This window comes from Zingiber officinale, chromosome 2A (genome assembly GCF_018446385.1).
Source record: "Zingiber officinale cultivar Zhangliang chromosome 2A, Zo_v1.1, whole genome shotgun sequence".
In the NCBI taxonomy this organism is placed as follows: domain Eukaryota; kingdom Viridiplantae; phylum Streptophyta; class Magnoliopsida; order Zingiberales; family Zingiberaceae; genus Zingiber; species Zingiber officinale.
In genome coordinates, this window is record NC_055988.1 from 167,033,433 (window position 1) to 167,053,836 (window position 20,404).

The 20,404-nt window shown below is 37.7% G+C and overlaps 3 protein-coding genes across 3 annotated transcripts; 1 reads left to right on the top strand and 2 right to left on the bottom strand.

The window, feature by feature from the left end:
- The first annotated feature begins 209 nt into the window (after nt 1–209).
- LOC122043104 lies at nt 210–3,061 on the top strand. The gene is made up of 6 exons (XM_042603574.1): nt 210–690; nt 1,465–1,667; nt 1,757–1,955; nt 2,095–2,180; nt 2,354–2,445; nt 2,535–3,061. Exons 1-6 carry the CDS (start codon nt 604–606, stop codon nt 2,786–2,788), a joined length of 921 nt encoding a protein of 306 aa, XP_042459508.1. The 5' UTR covers nt 210–603; the 3' UTR covers nt 2,789–3,061.
- A 3,087-nt stretch (nt 3,062–6,148) lies between these two features.
- Nucleotides 6,149–12,351, bottom strand: LOC122044225. Its single transcript, XM_042604751.1, has 8 exons — nt 11,806–12,351; nt 11,643–11,705; nt 9,424–10,176; nt 8,893–9,027; nt 8,226–8,309; nt 7,951–8,010; nt 7,667–7,756; nt 6,149–6,609 (listed from the first exon to the last, which is right to left on the bottom strand). Exons 1-8 carry the CDS (start codon nt 12,349–12,351, stop codon nt 6,325–6,327), a joined length of 2,016 nt encoding a protein of 671 aa, XP_042460685.1. The 3' UTR covers nt 6,149–6,324.
- Nucleotides 12,352–12,788: 437 nt separating this feature from the next.
- Nucleotides 12,789–18,588, bottom strand: LOC122043105. The gene is made up of 5 exons (XM_042603575.1): nt 17,591–18,588; nt 15,145–15,203; nt 14,480–14,608; nt 13,416–13,551; nt 12,789–13,328 (listed from the first exon to the last, which is right to left on the bottom strand). The coding sequence occupies exons 1-5, from the start codon at nt 18,293–18,295 to the stop codon at nt 13,014–13,016; spliced, it is 1,344 nt and encodes a 447-aa protein (XP_042459509.1). The 5' UTR covers nt 18,296–18,588; the 3' UTR covers nt 12,789–13,013.
- Between the last annotated feature and the right edge of the window lie 1,816 nt (nt 18,589–20,404).

Consider the following 20,404-nt stretch of genomic DNA (forward strand, 5'->3'; position numbering starts at 1 on the left):
TTATTTTCAACCGGTTGGATCGCAGGACCCACAGAAGGCAGGGGCCCTGCGCCGTTAAGAGAAGCACCCTCATTTTCTACGCGTCCGCTTTTACGCGACGGGTCAGCGAGGTGTGGGGCCCGGGATATGGCGGTAGAGACGCGTGTGGGTAGCCGGTGCAGTTAAGCTCGGACGGCAACGCCGTGCTTTAAGAGCCACGCGATGTCCCCTCTCTCTCTCTCTCTTCTTCGTCTCCCTCTCGAGAAGAATCGCCGCATCTCGTCGCGTCGCGTCGCCATCAACTCTGCTCCGTCGGTCTCGATTCCGATCAGTCTCTTCCTCTTCTCGCCGCTCGCCTGCTCGCCTTCTCGCCTTCTCGCGTTCTTGCTCCTTACGGTTTTGTTCGAATCGGCGCTCGTCCGATTTGAATCCTTAACCTTTCTGCTGCTCGCGGCGCATCGATGGAGTATGGTTCTAGGGATGGTGCGAGATTGTAGAAAAAGGGACATATTTTCTCGTCCTCTTCCTTGATCTGGTTTTCTGACTCGTCTAGAGCTTCTCGTTTCCTTCGTTTCCTGTTTGATCGATCGAGGAGATAAAAGGGTGGCGCTGAAAGGGGCAAAAATGGAGGCTAACTGGCGTAAGCGCTCCAATTTGCAGGCCTTTCTCAGTGGCACGACGCCTAGGGTTCCTATTTCCCCCTTCCCGAAGGTGACTGCTTTTTTCTCTTGTAACCATAAACTTGCCCTCTGCATTTTGTTTGCTTCGGAATGTTAATTTGTCTTTGAATGTTTGGATCTTTGTTATGCACTGTTTTCAATATCATTTTTTTTTCATTTAGCAAATTCATGAAACATATCAAGAGGAATGCATTTGATACAAATATCAAGAGGAATGAGTTATTATGGAGTGAATTTTATTTCATTTTATTTTTTTCAGAAAGAGAAGTGATGGTAGATTTTTTTGTTTTTTGTTTTTGTTATTTCTTTTTCTTCTTCAGAATTCTATACGGAAATTCATGTTTCAGTTTGTAGGAACTCGAATTTCTTCATTTGGAGGATCAAATGATGCTTACACAAATGAATGGATAACAATTTGAAGTGATGAACAAAGTTGCGCTTTTTTTGTTTTCCCTTTTCTGTTAATTGTTTCAGCCAAGGGTTGTATTGTGCGTTTGAGGCAGTGCTAATGCTTTTTTGGCATGGCACATTTCATGTGCAGAAAGTTGGTATAACCCACTTCTTTTTGGCATAGACCATAAAATTTGCCTAAACATTCCAACAACTTGTGTAAGGTCACGTGCACACAATAATATCTATTGGCAGGAAGTGCTTGAAACTCATAGACTAGGATAAAAGGCTTTCTTGTTTTCATTTGGCCATACATATAGTTGTTCTTGCTAAACCTTCTCAACTTTCTTTTTGCACCTCGGTTTCCATGTGGATCTCTCTTTTAATATCTCACATCAAGCTCCAATGATTGCAGACAAATTCATATTGGCAGCCGGTTTTACAAGGCAAGGTTGAGAATTTTAATCTCGAAGATCTTTGGGATCAATATAGAGAATGGAGCGCTTACGGGCTTGGAGTCCCGATCGTTCTTGATAATGGAGCTAGTGTGGTCGAGTACTATGTTCCGTATCTCTCTGCAATCCAAATTTATACTAGCAAATCTCATGCTCTCACGAGGTGCGTGTGACCAGATATATTTTGCCTTTGTTGCTTCAAATGGTTTTTTAGGAACCAACAAACTGGACTTTTTTTACCCTTCTGTACAGGTGTATGTTGGAAGATAGTGAAAAAGAATCATTCAGCGATGACAGTGAGAGTGAGAAATTATCTCGATTGTCGGATGTTTCGGATGATTTTCTCGTTGACCAGGATGCTTCATGGTCCTCAAGGCATCTTTTGGGGCAATTGTACTTGCAGTATATAGAATATGGTTCTCCGTATGCAAGAATACCTCTCTTTGATAAGGTAGGAATGTTTTTGCTATAAATGATGTCTAACACCCTCTCGTGACTGATTCTAGTTTGTTGGCACTACAGTTGGTGTACTGGCCATGTATTTCTATTTCCTTATTCATAATTAGATACTGTTAAATTGTGATGAACAGGTAAATGAACTAGCACAGAATTATCCTGGTTTGACATTGTTCAAGAGTGTGGATATCTCGCCAGCTAGTTGGATGTCGGTTGCATGGTAATGCTACACCTCTATTTCATGTGATTGTTCTTGAGAATCTGAGTTACTAAGAGGCTTCTTGTCGATCTAGGGAAATTGGAACGATACTGAATACTGGCTATTCATAGGTTTCTAGAATGCTTGAGAGTCTTTTCGGTTTATTATTTCTAACGAATTTGTTCACTTATCAGGTATCCAATCTACCACATTCCATCTTGTAGAAATGTAAAGGATTTGTCTACATGCTTTCTAACTTATCATACAATCTCCACTTTGTTCCAAGGTACGTGCCTCATCTTTCTTGTTGGTTTTGTGCAAGTTACGAATGTGACACTAACCGTGAACTCGTCTACTTCCGTCCGGTTTCCACAGAAAACAACGATGTGCTGGAGGAAGTGACCGAGGACTCATGTTCTGCAAACACAGGTGATATGATGGAGAAAACGAGAGGCAGTATCTCGCTTCGGCCCTTTGGCCTCGCAACATACAAACTAGAGGGTGACCTTTGGATAAACCCTGAAACTTCAGACAACGAAGTGATGAGCACCCTGTATAGTGCAGCATACTCTTGGCTGAAGCAGTTAGTGGTCGAACACCATGACTTCGACTTCTTCACCACTCACTAAAAAGAGATGAAAATGCATGTTCATCTGCAACTTCTGGATTTTCCATCAAGGGTTTATAGCTTAACAGTCTAATTATGTTAGGATTACTAATAACTAATAACTGGTCTGATGATTGTTGTTATTAACCTGTGAGTGGCTTGTAATTAAGTTTTACTTGTGCTGGGACATGATGAGAGTTTTTACTTGTGAGCTTCGTTTTGGTCCCAGTTTTCTGTAACAAATTGCCTTCTGAATGTATTTAACAGTGATATTTTAGCCTCGTAATTTTGTTAAGTAGCTATAATTAAGGCAAAAATCAAAAGGCGTTCCAAATTTTACAAATCAGAACATTCCTTGAAAAAATAAAAATAATAAATGGCACTCCTTCAATATTTTTATCTTGAAATACCTCTTGATCCCGTCATGGGTGGAGTTAGGTTATGGTCTATCGGGCTATAGTCTGAAGGTCGACGGCGTTGAGCATGAGAAAAATTCAGATTTATCATGGAAAAAAATGACAGAAAGAGGAAGGTAGCTCTTGGCATCGGTACTTGTTGCCCACAACCTGGCATCATCCCAAGTAGATCATCCAGGTGAATCTAGTGTTGTTGTAGAAACTATCAAATAGTTATTACAACGTATTTAGGATGATTTTAGAATTTAAAATTTAAGGTTTATATTATATAAAAGCTACTAAGTAGCTACTATAATTTATAAAAGTTATCCAATACCTGCAACGTATTTAGAATGAGTTAGAATTTAAGGTTTAACATCTCTGAATAATATTATATCAAAATATTATTTATCAATTTGGTAAAAATTATTTAAATTTTATCGAAATCATTTTAAAAAGATGGTAGAAACTGTTACATAGTTGCTACAATCCTAAATCATAAATTCAACTTAAACATGTTACAAAAGCTACTTAATATCATCTATACGTTAAAATAGCTACTCGATAATTTCTATACGGTATAAACCTTAAATTTTAAACTCATCTTAAACCAATTACAATAACTACTAATAACTTTTGCACATAATAACAACTACTTTAGCTTCTACTGCTCTACACATAACATCTATTCATTAGTTTCTATTAATTTTTTTTTCACGTTTGTGGCTCACTTAGGTGTATTTGTGCCGGGTAAACACATACAAAATAAATAACATAGCCATGGCTACCGCACTAACCAACTAAAGTTTACCATTAAAATTAAATAAATTAAAACGATACAAATCCTATAAAACTTAAAAAAAATATTAAAATTTTTAATAAAAATTTAATTGATTTAATAAAAGAAATCTTAATATATTTTTTTCTAAGATTATGAAATAAAAAAAATTAAATTATTCAATTTTTGAAATTTAAAATGAAAAAAACCAATTGAACAAAATTAATTAGTATAATATTGTTTTTTTAAAAAATAAATTTTCAAATAAATCGAATTAATTTTCAAATTACTTCAATTTGATCATTTATTTAAATTCATCCCTAGTTAGGATGCAAAAAATTCTCCTGGAAAACATTATTATAAAATTGGATTAGATAAACTACATCAAAATTTAATTTGTAATATTATTCCTATTACAAATGGCAAATATTATTTCTATTACAAATGAGATTCCTAGAGATCCCTCCTAAATCCGTAGGGATTTTCTAGTCCACAAATTGCGACCAGAGAATGATCCACTGTACGAGGATCCTTGATTTAGATAAACCCCATCTTTAAATAGGTGGAATCCATCCAAATCAAGGATCTAAAAAAATGGACCATCCTCTGATCCATAATTTGCGGATCAGGGGATCCGTACTCATCCTAGACAACCCCAAACACATTGAAATGGTCTAAATCATGAGAACCATTCGGCCAATGTCCTCCTAGGTGAGAGAGCCTAGTACGGGATAAACCACATCATTCAAACGCAAAACCTATTGTAAAAACTACTCAACCGAATACCAACTCGACTACAGCCAATAGCCATGGGGCATTTCTATTACTAATCATAAAAGGGGCGGAGCTAGGCCCCTTATAACAGGTGGGGCAATGAATACCATTATTGATTATGAAGTTGGTGAACTTTTAATCTTCAATGATTTGATACAGAGGATCAAAATTCAAAAGTCCTAGTTCAACAAAAACAACAACAGTATAACACAAATTACACAATTGTTCAAGCAGAGTAGATTAGTAGAGTAGAAAAATAGATAACTTTCATCCTGTACAATAAGGAGACAATCACAAAACACAGAAGTCAGTGAAGATTTCTATTTTCTAGTGACGACACTTATCAAGGAGAAGAATGCAAGAGGAAAATAGATGATTTGTATACAAAAAGATGAAGCATTATTCACCAGGTCATAGTATAATTCTGCAACTTAATTGATTAAGCAACTAAACCCACATGAAAAAATGTGTTATTTTACTGTAATGTGATTTGTGAGTTAACTAGTAAATTAGTAATGTAACTTATGTAAAGTCAATAATATTTAATCAACCAAAACTAGTAAATAATAAGAGAAATCATGGAATGGATATGGATTCCAACTTGCAAGCAGTAATAAGTGAAATTGGGGAAGATACCAGTTGTCCTCGAAGTCTTGAATCCGGCGGACAAAGCAGTGGAAATTAGGGAAATCTGGGAATGATGTCCATTGTCCAACACAGGTCATAGGGTGGATGGTGGAAGTAAGCACAGTAGCGTGACTAGCGTCGTCGAATCCAACGAGTGGCGGCGAGGACAACTTGACAAGGCGGAGGGAAGCCGGCTGTCGACACCGTAAAAGAGAGCCTCGTCGAGTCGTCGATGAGGTTCTGCTTGGAGTCTGGAGAAGCTATGCTGCTATGGACTATGAAGGCGGCGGAGGAGGAAAAGGAGAGTGGAGAAAAATGAAAATCTCAGACTCAGAGTCGCCGTCGCGCAGGGAGAGGGCAGCCGTCGCGCAGGGAGAGGGCAGCGACAGCGAGGAAGGAATTTCAGGACGAGCCCTAGTTTTATTTTTTTTTTACTGGGGCAATTACTAGGGCAAAATTATAATTTTATAATATCTATGGGCATTTGTACAAAATATTGAGGTGGGGCAGTTGCCCCACCAATCATCAATGTGGCTCCGCCCCTGTAATATGATGCAAGAAAATCTAAAGGTACATTTGTTTCTGTGTATTTTTCATTTTTATTTTTTAAAAAATACGTATTTATAGAAAATGATGTTTGATTTATATTTTTCACATCTGTTTTTTTAAAAAATAATTAACATTTTTTTAAAAAATAAAGAATGATAAAAATTTATTTTTTATTTTTTAAAAAATATATATTTTTTAAAAAATGAAAATGAAAAATATGTAAATTAAACACCTTAACTCTCCTAGATGTTTGTGGATGTGATTAACCACTTTTAGAAAATAGCTAATAACAAGAACAGTTGTGGGCATACTTTCTGACGACAAGATGAGGAAGCAAAGCGTCAACCAGAACAAAACACGCTAGATTAACTGGAAGGAAACCGTTACATCTATCTCGAAAAAGATAAGCCTATTAGTTTACTAGTAGTATGTAGTCTATTCGCGGTTGGGCGCAGAGGCTGAAACATCTTCGGTCTTGGTCCTGTTGAACGATCTTTGGGTTTCAAGCACAGGCATGTAAGCAACCGTGGATTTCTGAAGCAGATCAGAGGCCGGCTTCTCGGATTCGCGGGGGCTTACTAGTGACTTCTCAACGGCGTCAAACTTGGCAGTAGCCCACGGGGCAGTGCCTACATTTCCAGCGACACTAGTGTTGATTGTCAGCGACGAGATGGCATCTCGAGATGCATACCATGTGTTGCCGCAGGCAATACACTCGAGCTGAATTTGTTATAAAACAAAGTATTAGAGTGGAGAGATCGAAAACCATTGATTAAGTGATGAAAATCACCAGATATCTGAATCTAAATGAGTAGCAATTGGAAGTATATTCTGCAGTAAAGAAGATCAAAAGGGGATTATATGAAACACACCACCAAATTCTAGAACTCGATAATTTCTAATCGCAGAGATTAACAACCACAAAAAGAACAATTAATACATCAATGCCTAAGTGTGAAGTAACCGCCTTCCAGGCACTGATTTTCTCTGATGGTTTCTAAAAATAGATAAATATACCTGTTTTCATAGTTTTGTATGGTGAATTCATGTCAATCCTTTGATTTTGGGTAACACTTGGGGAGTTCGGGAGCAGCTATGTTGTGTTCGTAATGTGCAGATATCAACAATGATATTCCACAAATTGTCAGCACAAGGCAGCATTACCTTCATGAACAAGAATCTTTGTCCCCGACAGAAGAAAAAAAAATCAAGCCAAAAGTTCTACCTAGTGCGAAGAATAACTAAATCACCGTAAACTTATTGGGAAATGGAAACGATAGTTGATTACTTGGTTTGTTAATGCAACTATTGCCGAAAGCTTTAGACACGAGGAAATTACTCAACTTATGAGACTGTGAAGCAAGAAAGTGTGAACCATAATGACTAGTAATAGAGCATAACAGGATCAAGCCACTCAGGACTCATGCAATGATGCCAAAGGTTTGATAGGATGATCACTTCTCAAAAGCTAATCATTCTAAAAAGTTTGTGGTTCTTCACATCAAATTGTAATTGTCGATCGAATGGCAATGGAGGCAAACAACAGGCTTTGTTCCAATGCAATCATTATGGCAAATGGATGACATGAGAGAAATAACAAGATTCATTATGGAATCTCTCGTATCATGGTAAAAATTTGACTAGGTTTTCTCTAGGCAATGGATATGAAAGCAAGCCCCCATCTCAGTGACCCAGTAAGCTGGCACTTTCGAATTAGTTGTAAATATAAAGCAGAAAAAAGAAAAAAGAAAAGATAATATAAAGCCTACTCACATACCTGATAACGATCCCCATGGCCACCTGCCTGTATAATGTCGGCTACACCTACTTTTTTCTCCGTGCATCTTGAACATCTAGCATCAGTCATCTAAATAGGAAGACAGAAGAAGATTTATCATTGAAATGAAAGGGTCGCAACCCATGGGACCAAGAGAATATTCTATGGAAATTTAAATGTGAAAAACAGCCCAAATTTCAATTCAACTTTATTTTCTGGCACTATCAATTCTAGTAAACATTTTATCGTCTACAATGGCAAATAAAGCCAACAAAAAAATCTACCTGGATTTGCTTAGACTCTTCAGGTTCTTTTGGTGACTTTTCTTGTGTCGTGAAACCATCCTGAAATGCTCAAGAGCTCAGTTCACATACCCGACAACCAATCAAAAGATCTATGTAATAAATTCCTAAAAACACTGTTTAATACATGCCAACATGAATAAATTCATTATTATAAGCTAACATTTGGTTAGCCTGCAATGCATGACAAAGATTGACCAAAGATTCTGTCTATGTAATGAATCAAAAAAGAATTAATTGTTTGGAAGGGAGCAAACCTTTAGCTCTATTGGTGACATGGCCACGACTGTCACAGGGTCCAACTCTTTCTTCAGTAACCGTCTCACTAATACTGTAGTATTCTGCACAATTAGATAGTTTATATATAAAACAATTCATCAAGAATAACATAAGGGCTTAAGAATTGATACCATATAAGCAATATGCAAAAAATGAGAACAGAGAATTGAGTGTTTTAGGTGCCAACATTAGATAGTATTAATGCAGTAGTAACAAAGCATATCAAATGGGAGTCCTTATACTATTTTCTTAGATCAATGGATGAGCACTCTCATATCAACTAGTCAGGAAGAGACATGAGAAAAAGGTAATGAAATCAGGCATTTATGACCGAATCAAACTTGCTAAAACACAAGAACTTCAAGTGCCCTCTTTCTCTCCCAACAAGAAGATGAGAAGAGAAGAGTTTTTTTTTTCTTATTCTCATCGTCCATTTAACTAGTGCATGACTTGGTCATGTCATTTGGATACAAAGTTTGAGTCCAAGTGCCTGAATCAGAAATTCACAACCCAAACTTCTAAATCTTGGCAATCCTATTGTTTCCAACCTTGAGCAGCATGGACATTAACTATAAGTCCATAACTGTACACTTAACACACAAATGTAACAGCAAGATTAGCAGCAAGACAATGAGTAAATTGTACCTTTAGATTAAAATCTAACTGCCGCATTTTCTGATTATACTTTTGAAAGTCAGAACTAAGTGCTTCATGTGCAACTCTCTCAAGAGAAGTTACAACCCAGACAGCTGTATCTGGCCAATAAATATTTTCCCCTGCCTGCAACATACAGAAAGATAATTTCTATTTCAGAAGGGAAAATGGAAAAAAAAAAAAAACTCTCAACAATCGAAGAAATTTTATAGTGAGATGGATGATGGATAACAATGTTACTCTGAAGGGAGGATAAAAAGAGAACCAAGGGAAATCTATTAACAACACTTAATGTATTAAAAAGAACACCCACAGTATAACATTTAAATTAGAATCGTAGATCCACTGGTCCATCTGAATCTATATTGATTCAACTGTTTCTTACTAACCTGATTGCATCATAGTAAAGAAATATACTTTGCACTTGCCGCTCATAGAACCCTCAACAATAATAACGACACACTGATCAATTCGATCGTACAAATGCAACATTGAAGATTGAGAAAAGGGAAAAATGCTTACGTCTGTTTTGTTTTCTTTTGTTCCTTCAGAAATTGTTTCACTATTGCCATTCATGTTTTTCTCAGAATTAACAATGCCATTTATTTTCTTATCCACAGTCAGTGCTGCATCTTTTGGAGAACATTGCGACCGAATCCCTTGGAGAAGTTTCTCCAACCACTTGTCTCGATATGAATCACAGGTCAATGCTTTGAATTTTGCTAAAATGGTTTTGCTCTCTGAATCATCAGCTGTGCAACTCCCTGGTGTCTCTGCTTTCATCTGATGTTCAGCTTTCATTGCATCATCAGATTGAGGAACATCAATGGGATTCATTCCCTTCTTTCTCAGAGTTCTTTTATTTACCAATTCATCAGCATGATCAATAGGAGTTTCTTCAGGGTCAATATCTACAAGCTCCCCTAACCGTTGTCGCGTTTTCTGGACAAGAAGGTCAATCTCATGTTGTTTATTATCTTCATAGTCCTTGTCCGTTAGCTTCCACAGCTTCCTCTCCACAGTGTCATATACATTTTGCACAATAAAACCAGGATGCTGCTGACGAAGTGGCAGCTTTTTGTTCAAAGGAATGAAATGAACAACGCATTTGTGCATCACAGATTCAGCTGGCACCACATCAAGATGGAAACTATAAAAGAGTTCTCTGGTGTCTCGTGCTTCCCACTTACCCCCTCCTCTTTTTTCTGCCTCTTCAGGACGGTAAAACCATTGTCCATTAACCCACAAGCTACCATTTGTATCTTGTATCATGTCCTGTGACATAAAACTGTAAGATGAAAAAAAAAAAGAAGTTGCCCAACATGAACTCTGGCAAGAAATACCAAGGTCACTTGAAATATGAAATTCACAGAAAATGATTCCATAAAAAAAAATCCAAGTTCAGACAACTAGTTTTGCTGGTTCAGCCTAGCAGCTATAATGTAACAGGATAACAACTAGCATCTCATGACAAGCAATAGCAAAGTAATGAAATAAGGGACAACAGTGAGAATATGAAATTTATGTTATCCACCTAACAGAAAAAATAGCAGTGTTTATCTTATATAAAGACAATGCAAACCACTGACAAATAAAATGCAAATGTGTTACACTTCCCTAACAACATTCTTCTCATTACCAGATATCCTAATTAAGCAACCATTGTTGCATATAGGGTAAAGATATAACTGGTATATACGTGCATGATTATTAAGGAACAACCGAACAAGACAAGATAAAATATCCAAACAACCAAACTACCCTCTATTTGGTGCATTGTTTTGAAGAGAACCATTTCTTCAAGCAATAGACACAGAGATATAGATTAGATGGTAGTGTGAGAAAACAATGAAAAAACTAGCTGCAAGGATTATCCTTGCATTACAGGTTACAATATTTTTGCGTTCAGTTGTAAACCCTTGCAAATATAGGTAATTCATGATTGAGCCACATCATCAGGTGGAGAATTAAAAAATTAAGACATCTCCATGTCCAAGTCTGAGTTTGTCCTATTGACTAGTCACACTTTTTATATCAAATAAATCAGACCCAAGCATATTGTCCACAAAAGCATCCAAACATGATAGATATGACGGCTAAATGTGATTTGGAGATGATCCCTTCAAAATTTGATGCAGATGGTAGACTAGTACAAACTGTCTTTCTATATAAGAGACACCAAGCTTCATGATCCTGACAACTTGGCCATTGTAAGCGCAAAGGGGGATGACCCATGTTTTTCCTTGGTTTTGAAGTCTCAATAGATTCCATTACAAATGTTTTATTAGTTACTATTCCACCTACATCTTCCTCTTTCAAATCAAAAACACTTAGGCCCAACCCTAAATCATTCGCCAAGATATGGTGGCTAGGGATGGGTGATGAGTATTAATGCCAAGGCAGCTCATGCAAGTATTATGTTTCAAATACTTAATATATTAAAAAGAAAGGGCGTTATTTAAACATCTAGTCGGACAAATGCAGCTTCATACTGAGAAAAAAATGGGGGAGGAAGAAAAATAGATTCACGATGCTACATAGATCGAGCTAAAAGTTTCCAATGAAGCTAACGAAAATGCAAATTGCAGCCATTTTAATGCAACATAAGCAACACGAAGACACTAGAAACTCTTAGGAAATAAAGACTGTACATAAACGTATAGAAATCCCGAACTCTTAGTAAAATGTATTGGCTAATTTATCTATCGATTCGACAAAACAACAGAAGGAAGACAGATCACCTTAATGATAGCCACGTAAGGCTTCGTGGTGTTATCTTCGGGAGTTAGCAGAACGGGATCCTCCTGGATGAAACCCAAGCGAAAACCCAAAGAAAAAAAAAACACAATCAGGAGAAGAAACTAAAACCTAGGCATCGCAAATAGGCAAAATTCGAAAACTTACCAACTCAAAGACGTTTCCATCGTATTCAAATGAGGAGAAGTGCATCTTCTTCTTTTTCCCCTTCCCGGTAACCTTAATGACGTCCCCGATCGGTTTGGCGTCCTCCTGGTACTCCGCCTGCTGCTCCCCCTCCTCTTCCTCCTCCCCCTCCTCGTACTGCTCTTCGGCTCCGCCTCGGGACTTTCTTCCGCTTCCACCCTTCTTCGAATTCCGGCTTCTCCCTCCGTCCTCCTCTTCCTCCTCCTCTTCATCTACCCGAAGCTTCTTCTTGCGCTTGCTCCTGCGGTCGCCTTCAGCATCGGAGTCTTCTACGCGACGAGGCTCGTCGTCTTCGTCGTCGGAGACGTGGGCTACCCGGCGCTTCCGCATCCGGATGACGGCGAACAGGACGGCGGTGTGCCCTTTGGGCGGCAACAGCGGTTGTATGGAAACAGGGTTCCTTTTAGGTAAGCGTCTCTTTGTATGTGAAGGGACCACGAAAATGCCATGATCGCATGTACTCGAATTTACATCCACAAATGTACCCTCTCCCTGTCTAGCTCTCATAATAGTACAAATAATGTTTAATATAATTGGCAGGTAAATTGTGGGTGAGACTATCGTGTCATGCTGTTTTTCGAGTAAGACGGTGCCGGGGGTGATAGAATTGTCTGGTAAGCGTATTTACGGCAATGCCATTAGTAGTAAAAAAAATTGGAAAGAAAAATAAAAATGGACAATTGAATATTTATTAATTTTTTAGTAGAAATGTTTTAAAATTTCGTTATTTTTGCTCAAAGGTCCATTTGAATTTCAAATTCTCTCAAAAGCGTATCCACTTTTTATATTTTTCAAAGGACTATTTTTGTTTTTTCAAAATATCTTTCTTATACGGAGATATGACACCGCAAAGTAAGAGCCAACTACAAAGCTTAGCTGCTTTTAACGTAGAACTTGGACTAAGTCTCAAAATTTATGAGAAGTGAAGTGAAAATTTTATAAACTAAGACGGGCAAAATACAATTTCTTTTATTCAAAGCCAACTGCCGAGCTTGAAACACATCACTAATGTATCATAATCAACAATAACAATAGATTCTAAATTTATTAAGGATAACCACACTGAAGACTGAGAGATAAATACACAAATCTGGAAGCATATTAACCAGTAAACACCATCTGGACCGAAAGAAAACCAATGTCGAACAAAAAATTGACAATAAAAAGCATCAGCTGTTGGATGCCGATCTGCGAAGCACCCTGTGCCCAGAATCATCCTTGTCCAAAATTCGCTCAACCAGCTCGTGCCAGCTCATTTTCAGCCGGCTCTTAGTGGACAAAGAAGTAGAATCATCAGTTGCATCGCTAGCTTTATCATCAAATGTACCGTATGCTGTTGGCGAAAAGGCGTCTGGAACAGACAATGTGACTGCCCTTCTCAAGGCTGCTTTGTGCTCCTCGCTGTGATCTTTGGCTAGAGTTTGCTGCCTCTCCATCCTCTGCTTCGGCGGGATCTCCATGATCTTATCCTCCTGCAGCATCAACTGCAATCGAGGAACTTCGGGCTTTAGAGCACAATCAATACAGATGCATACGATTCATCATACCGAACAGGAATGAAAGCAGTGTACCTCTAAGGCGTTCTGGGCTTCCCTCTCTATCCAGAGTATAGCATGATCAGAAGTAGCATTGCAGGAAAGGACGATGTGTTCGAATCTCCCATCGACGGGCACTGCAGTTCGAACAACCGGTGGATATCTTCCAAACCTTCAGAAAATAGAGAAGAGAGCCAAACTGTAAGAGCAGACTAAGATTATAACAATAGATTAGTTAGTTCTTATATTAACTTTGTTGACGCCAATGGTAGATACCCCTCCAAACCTTTCAGCTAATCGACAAGGAGTAACGAATTGGGTTTGCAGCATAAGATAAATCTTCTACTAACTTCGTAAATTGAAAAGAAAAGAAACACAAATCACAGATATAGTTGCTGTCGGTGCAAAAATTTATACTTGCACAACCTTCATATAGTTCTAAAATAACTGATGAAGCCCTTCCCGCACTGCCCAACTACAACTTTCCGATTTACCTCGTCACAGATCATCATAGGGTCGATCGTGTGGGGCCGCGGGTGATGGGTTCCACCTTTTGCTACCATAAAATAACTGATGAAGATCGTTGCAAACACTGTGTAGTTCTTCAATCAACATCACCAGTCATGGTATTCCTAACTATATGAGATTGACTATATGAGGTTTTAAGGAAAAACTATGGAAGCACTGGAAATTATACGATGAGATGGAAAGTATATGTATTTAGTTGATTCTTGCCGTCTCAATAAAGAGCGTAGGCAACAATTCAGAATGTTAAGCCGCCATAACTAGATTGGTCATACACATTGATTAAGAAATGCAAATCACTTTATCAAAAATGCAAGAAAATATGAATTGAGAAGTGAAGATTATGGGTTTCTCTGATGATGGCTTACACTTTATCATTCTCCTCGAAAAAATTGGAGACATGACTTTGATAACTGATATGACATCTTAAACATAGTATAGACACATGATGCATAATTCTTCTGACTTCAAGATTAGATCTCAACGGCTTTCTTATAAGTTTACTTTGAAAAAAAAAACAAAAAGAGGTGGAGTAACATCTTCTGGAGATCATTGCTAATGAGAGTATAGTATACCGGAATGGTTTTCTCTCAACGATATGATACAGCCGACCAGGTGCATAGAGCCTCCGTGGATCTCTTAGCATCACCTCTTCTGGAATGCATGTGTCCCTCATACACCTTAAACAGAGCAGGCAAGGCAGGCTGAAAAAGATAATTTCCTCTGAGTTTTATATATCCAAATTAATAAAATTTTATGAACATCAAGAAACCAGAACAAGCGACATAATTTTGTGACAGTTTGAAGATCTGCCCACTCTACAGTTAAGGCACTAAGCCCTCCCTAAGCTGAATATTACACAAGGAATCTTTTGCTAGTTGCTGTCGTCATTTGAGAAAAGACAGTACCTTTAAAAGTTAAGTTATTCATATCCCAAAAAAGGAAGATATTTTCACTGCCTATGATATAAAACATGGTTAGAATAACCAAGGGCGATGACTGGCCATGTTTAAGCAAGCCTTCAACTATAGCAGGAACAGTTTGGAGCATAACACAAAGTTGCCTGGTAAGAAACTAGGAAAACACTGATATAGATAGTCTTTGGCAAGTCAAATCTGGGTATCCCAGAGATTTTTGGTATGAGATCAAAGTTCTATAAGCGTTTCTGTAGTTATTCTTAATAGATAAAATAGTACCAAAGATAACTGATAAAAAAAAATATTGCTTTCATCCTGTTTACCAGAAGAGAGACTTGAAAATGTCTTCCAATGGAGTAGCTGTCCTAGGCAAAAAATCATCCTGGCATCAGAATACTAGCAGTTATTGCCTGAACCAACACATCGATTGTGGTAAATTAAGGAAGTAGATAAATAATAAATACAGGAAGAAATGTTAAATGAACAAAAAATGTGGCAATTGGATGACGAATAGAATAAATTAGTGTCTAAAGCAGATACTTGTTGAATCTAAAGATGTTACTTCTTTCTTTACTCAGATCCATAAGCTTGTCTATTAAACAGGAGAAAATCACAAAACAGAAATGATGTATCTACAATATACTGCTATTATCCATTTGAATTTCAAGAACTGAGTAAAAATGAAATAGCATTCTTTCTCCATTTGAGGTCTAATGATTATGTATTTATTTTGCAGAATCAAATTTTATCCCATACATAAAACTAAGAGCATAAAACAATATACAAACAAAATATCCAATAATCACTGTATGATAAACAGAAGCTTCATCAACCCCACAGAAGAAACTAATGACACAAAAAAAATGGAATAACAATATCACCCATAAGACAACCAATTAGATTTGAAGATGTGAGGAACCAAAGGAAATAAAAAAAATCTGAATAAAATAATGTAAAGTGATTTAAAAGATCTAGGTATTATCAATGGAGGATAAGATCCATATAACTAACCCCAGATAGTCATGGAGGTAAAAATCAATGGAAAATCAGATCCATTTAACAACCCCAAATAGTTGTGATCCATAGGATGTGTCGCTAAGAAGATAATTTCATAGAGAACAACATAGGAAGAGTTAATATGGGTAGTCATGGTAGTCTAGCCACAATGCTCATTCACCCATGTGCCAGTAAGGCATTAACAAGACTGTGAGTTGTTGTCCAATTTATATCTTAAGTTTTAACTTGTTAAGCAAGAAGAATCTATCAAAAATGACAAGGCTGTGAGTTGCTAATCTGAAAAGCAACGTGCACGACAATGCCAAGTGTAGGCAAAAAAAAGTCAATGTATACATCCTTTTCCTTGCATAATAAAACCAATCTTATAACCATAAAACAAGCTTAACCTAATAATTTTTGAGTAAATTAGATTCCATTGTGACTAATTTAACATCACTAATGCCAGTCTCAGTTAGAGACAACAATTAGACCCATGATGATGCCTATGTAAGCTTCAATTCATCCCAGCACAAGACCTAAATTGGGTCTGGAAATTTTCACAATGTAGGTCTACAATAGTCGTCAATTTGTAACCTTGTCTACTAAGTGAAACTCTCTTATAAATATATCAGAAATAATTTTACATAATTCAATAAACATGAATGCAAATTAAAAGTGGCATTTAGAATAAAGTAAAAAACTAGCGTCTCACATATCAAAATTCATGCAAAGACGACAAGTCACAAGGACAGAAACTTCAATTTGATTTAGTTAGTCTTAAAGCTCAATCTGTGTCCAAACTTGACAAAAACTAAATTTGAGCCTTACATTTTGGTTGTACTCTATCATTCAGGTAAACTATTATTCGAGATCTTTGAAATTGATAACAGATACTTGAAAGCCACTACAGAATATAATGTGTCCATAAGAACCATAACTAGCCTAGGAAGCAAGTTTCTAGCATTAGTGTACAAAAATGATGCAAGTGCTATAGCTATAGAACACTAATGGTCCATATCCATAGTAGTCCCCATGATGCTGGAGTGCTATGAAATTGAATCTTGGACTATGATTAAGCACTAAACAAGAAAAGCACTCAAAGGATAAGACTAAAATAATTTCTCGTATGTAAATATGAATGATCAAGATTGGTATTTGTAAAACCAAAAGTACTTGAAATCTGGCTTGTAGCAAGGTACTGAAAGAAGAAACAACTGAAATGTTTGAGAGTCTATAAAGTTTGGAAGTTTGGTCTTGCCTTTCCAGATCTTGCCTTTCCAGATCCACCATAATCTAATGTATTTAACAAGTAGACAATGATTCACCAATTAATATTAATAAACAAATAAATTGGGCGATCAATAAATGACAGCCTTGTACTTGATGAATTGTCTTAATGCATAGAACTAGAATAGCTTGATATAGTATTAATGTGTTCAAAGACGACCAGTAGATTCTTTCCAATATAAATCAATACACTATATGCAACCTAATATCCCACAAGAGATTGTCATGCCAATTACAAAATAATGGGGATGCAAACTCTCTCGAAAGTACATTTAATTGAACAAATCAACTCATTGTGCAAAAAAGTAAGATTATGAGGGAAAATAGCTTAATTTCTACAGGAAGATCATGGACAAGTTCCCACACATTGCTATCGGCCATTTTCGATCTCCTAAAATTCCAAAATTTGTATTTGGATAATCATAACCAAAGATAAGCTAAGAAATGAGGTACTTTCTAAAAAATATCAAGCAAAGGTGATCTTGCCTGGAGCACAACTGAGTTGATAATGTCAGCATATCGAACAGCCAAATTAAGAGACATACACCTTGCAGGAGCAATAGCATAGCATCTGATCCTCTTCCTATCGACATTCCCCAACTTGTCCCTGTTCAGAACAACCACCAAAGCGAGCATTGCAGCAACACCAGACCCCAGAGAATGGCCTGCAAAAGTAAGGGTATAGTTTGGATACTTCTCCATCAACTCTCTCAGGACATCACATTCAGCATCCAAAACCCACGCCGCTGCTTTCAGCAGCCCATTGTGAACATAACCCCCATCAAATTTCCTCTTCCCCAAACTGTTGTCCAACAAGACGGCGTAATCACTTTCCTTGGCCATGTTCAGGCCCCTGACCGCGAGCACCACGTCGGAGTGATCGTGATCTAGGTAGATCAGGTAAGGCGGCGCGCGGCCGCGGGTGTCCCGGTACTTTTTTCTGCGCACCACCAAGGCCGGGTCAACGGGGCAGCCGCCGGGCAGCCCCAGGGAGGGGGTCTCGAGGTCGTCCTCGTAGTTGGCGAGGATGTAGCGGCAGAGTCGTGGCACGGGCTCGAACTCCTCGACGGAGGCGAGGCCCCAGGTATCGCTGTCGTGGCCGGCGTTGTGGAGGCAGCGCTTCCATACCCAGCGCGCGCATGCAAGGCAGTAGACGCACTCGAGGATGGGGATGCCGCACGCGAGCGACATCGTCGGATCCCTCGGCTACTGCAAGGGCATCGCCGCCGGAGCAGCAGACGGCGACAAATATTTGGCAGCTTTGGACCCCAAAATTAGCGCCGGGAATGAGGTCTTTGCGAGGTGCGATTGGCTTCGGATTCGATCGGAGTGCATAGAAGATGGAAATCTGAATTTCTTTCGATATTCAAAGTGAAGTGGCGGAGAAAGATTGGATCTTGGGACTCGAGACGAGACGAGACGGAACGGAACGGAACGGTCTGGAGTTGTGGGAACAGTCGATCGCCGGAGGCGTCAAGGGAGATTCCTTGAAGTCGTAGAATGGTTATATTTTCGATTAAGTCCTCTGTTTCTTTCTTTTTGCAAATGAAGCCTCCGTCAAAGCTTCGCTATAAGATTATAAACGGAATCAAACTTTGTGTTATTTAAGAACAGTTTGTGCGACGAAAATTTAAGGAAAATTTGTCACAGAAAATTTCTATAACAAATTTTACAACAAAATTTTTTTTCATCTTCCATAATTATGTATTGACATGTAGAATAGAGAAATAAAGGAAGTCTTAGTACAATAATAAAATTATTATTTTATGATCAAAAATCACGATTCAAATTCTGAAACATGTATCGAATTATTCTTTTTTTTACATGTAGAATGGAGAAATTGACTAGACAAACTCAAAATAAGAGGGAGAAATATTCATATTACTATGAGACATGAAAAGTCAATTTATGAGTACATGATAAACATTGATCTTCTACATATTTGAGAGTCAGAGGTTTATAAAACAACTAATGAAAGACTTTCTAGGAAAGAGCTCATGGATAATTTCCTTTTATAGATCACGCCTAGTTCTACTGTTAATAACATCTTCTAATATCATATCAATCTCACACAAATATTAGCTTAACAAATCAAATTTTGCTTTAATTACTTTCTCCCTATGAAGGGCATTTGCTCTGTGTCGGGTCTCTTTACTGTGTTAAGATTGTATACAAGGCAAATTCACTTCTTGTTCAGGATTTTGGTCGAGGACTTTGCTTCAATTAACACATCTAGAGTGAGCATGAAATTCAGGAAACAAATGTGCACGCCATAAACAAGATAAATTGGCTAAACTACAATGGAGTAGTAAGATATCACCAAAAAGCAGAGTATGCTTCCAAATACGAGGAATCCACGAAAGTAAGAAAAGTTTAGTTAGAATCCTTAGAGGACTCCTCTAAAAGAAGAGCATTTTGACATCCTCTCAAAAGAGCATTTTGACATCCTCTCAAAAGGTCTTGTCTTTCAACTACCCTAGGGTGTCGTAACATCCAGAGCTTTCATCTGATTTCCTAAGTGATTTTGGGTCATCCACACAAATAAGGAAATGAGTGAGGCATATAAAGAATATGGAAGACAAAGCGCTAAGAAGTGAATATGGAAGAATGGTCTTGGACATACATTTATAAAAGAAGTATGGAAGTCTTGTCTATTTAGGATAGAAAGTTACTACAAGGAAAAGTTGAATCACTCCCTTGAAATGCAAGAGAAATACTGTAGACAGTTCTAAGCATGAAAAATAGTAAACACGAAAACTGTAAACACTTATAGCAATCTCCCATAGATTTGCAATCGACGCCAGTAAGACTTGCTGACGGAAGAACGATTGCTGAATCGGAAAGCTCTTCATGGTTCACAAACTAAATCTCTCTTGCGAGATTAGACAAACTAATCTTGAATGTTCTTCTATCCTCTTACAATCTTGTGCACATGGACGAACCTTGCACAGTGACCTTTCCGATATGGGACGAACTCTTTCTCAACCTTGCACACAGCAAGTCCTCTCTTTTCTCATTTTTTCTTTTGCTTGGATATATATATATATATATTGAGGAAGATGACTCTTCCTCTTCCTCCATTAATGGAGGAAATGAATGAGCTAGAAGATGAAGGGGAAGGGGTGCCCTTTCATTTTCCAACATCTCCCACTCGTCCAAGTCAATACATAAAAGTCATCTTGTCACAAAGACCATGTAAGTAAGTCACTTAGACTATATTGTAATCAAGTCACAAAGACTAGAGGAAAACATTAATTAGTTACAAAGACCAAATAAATACTAGTTAGTCACAAAGACCAA

Bases quoted from the DNA above. Each gene is read 5' to 3' on its own strand.
- LOC122043104 (XM_042603574.1), top strand. From the start codon at position 604: ATGGAGGCTAACTGGCGTAAGCGCTCCAATTTGCAGGCCTTTCTCAGT. The intron at 691-1,464 runs GTGACTGCTTTT...CAATGATTGCAG, and splicing joins CTATTTCCCCCTTCCCGAAG to ACAAATTCATATTGGCAGCC. The intron at 2,446-2,534 runs GTACGTGCCTCA...CGGTTTCCACAG, and splicing joins AATCTCCACTTTGTTCCAAG to AAAACAACGATGTGCTGGAG.
- LOC122044225 (XM_042604751.1), bottom strand. From the start codon at position 12,351: ATGAGAGCTAGACAGGGAGAGGGTACATTTGTGGATGTAAATTCGAGT. The intron at 10,177-11,642 runs GTGATCTGTCTT...TTTATGTCACAG, and splicing joins CTTACGTGGCTATCATTAAG to GACATGATACAAGATACAAA. The intron at 6,610-7,666 runs GTATGTGAGTAG...TAACAAATTCAG, and splicing joins GCCATGGGGATCGTTATCAG to CTCGAGTGTATTGCCTGCGG.
- LOC122043105 (XM_042603575.1), bottom strand. From the start codon at position 18,295: ATGTCGCTCGCGTGCGGCATCCCCATCCTCGAGTGCGTCTACTGCCTT. The intron at 15,204-17,590 runs GCAAGATCACCT...TTCTGATGCCAG, and splicing joins TCAACTCAGTTGTGCTCCAG to GATGATTTTTTGCCTAGGAC. The intron at 14,609-15,144 runs GTAAACAGGATG...TATCTTTTTCAG, and splicing joins ATTTTCAAGTCTCTCTTCTG to CCTGCCTTGCCTGCTCTGTT.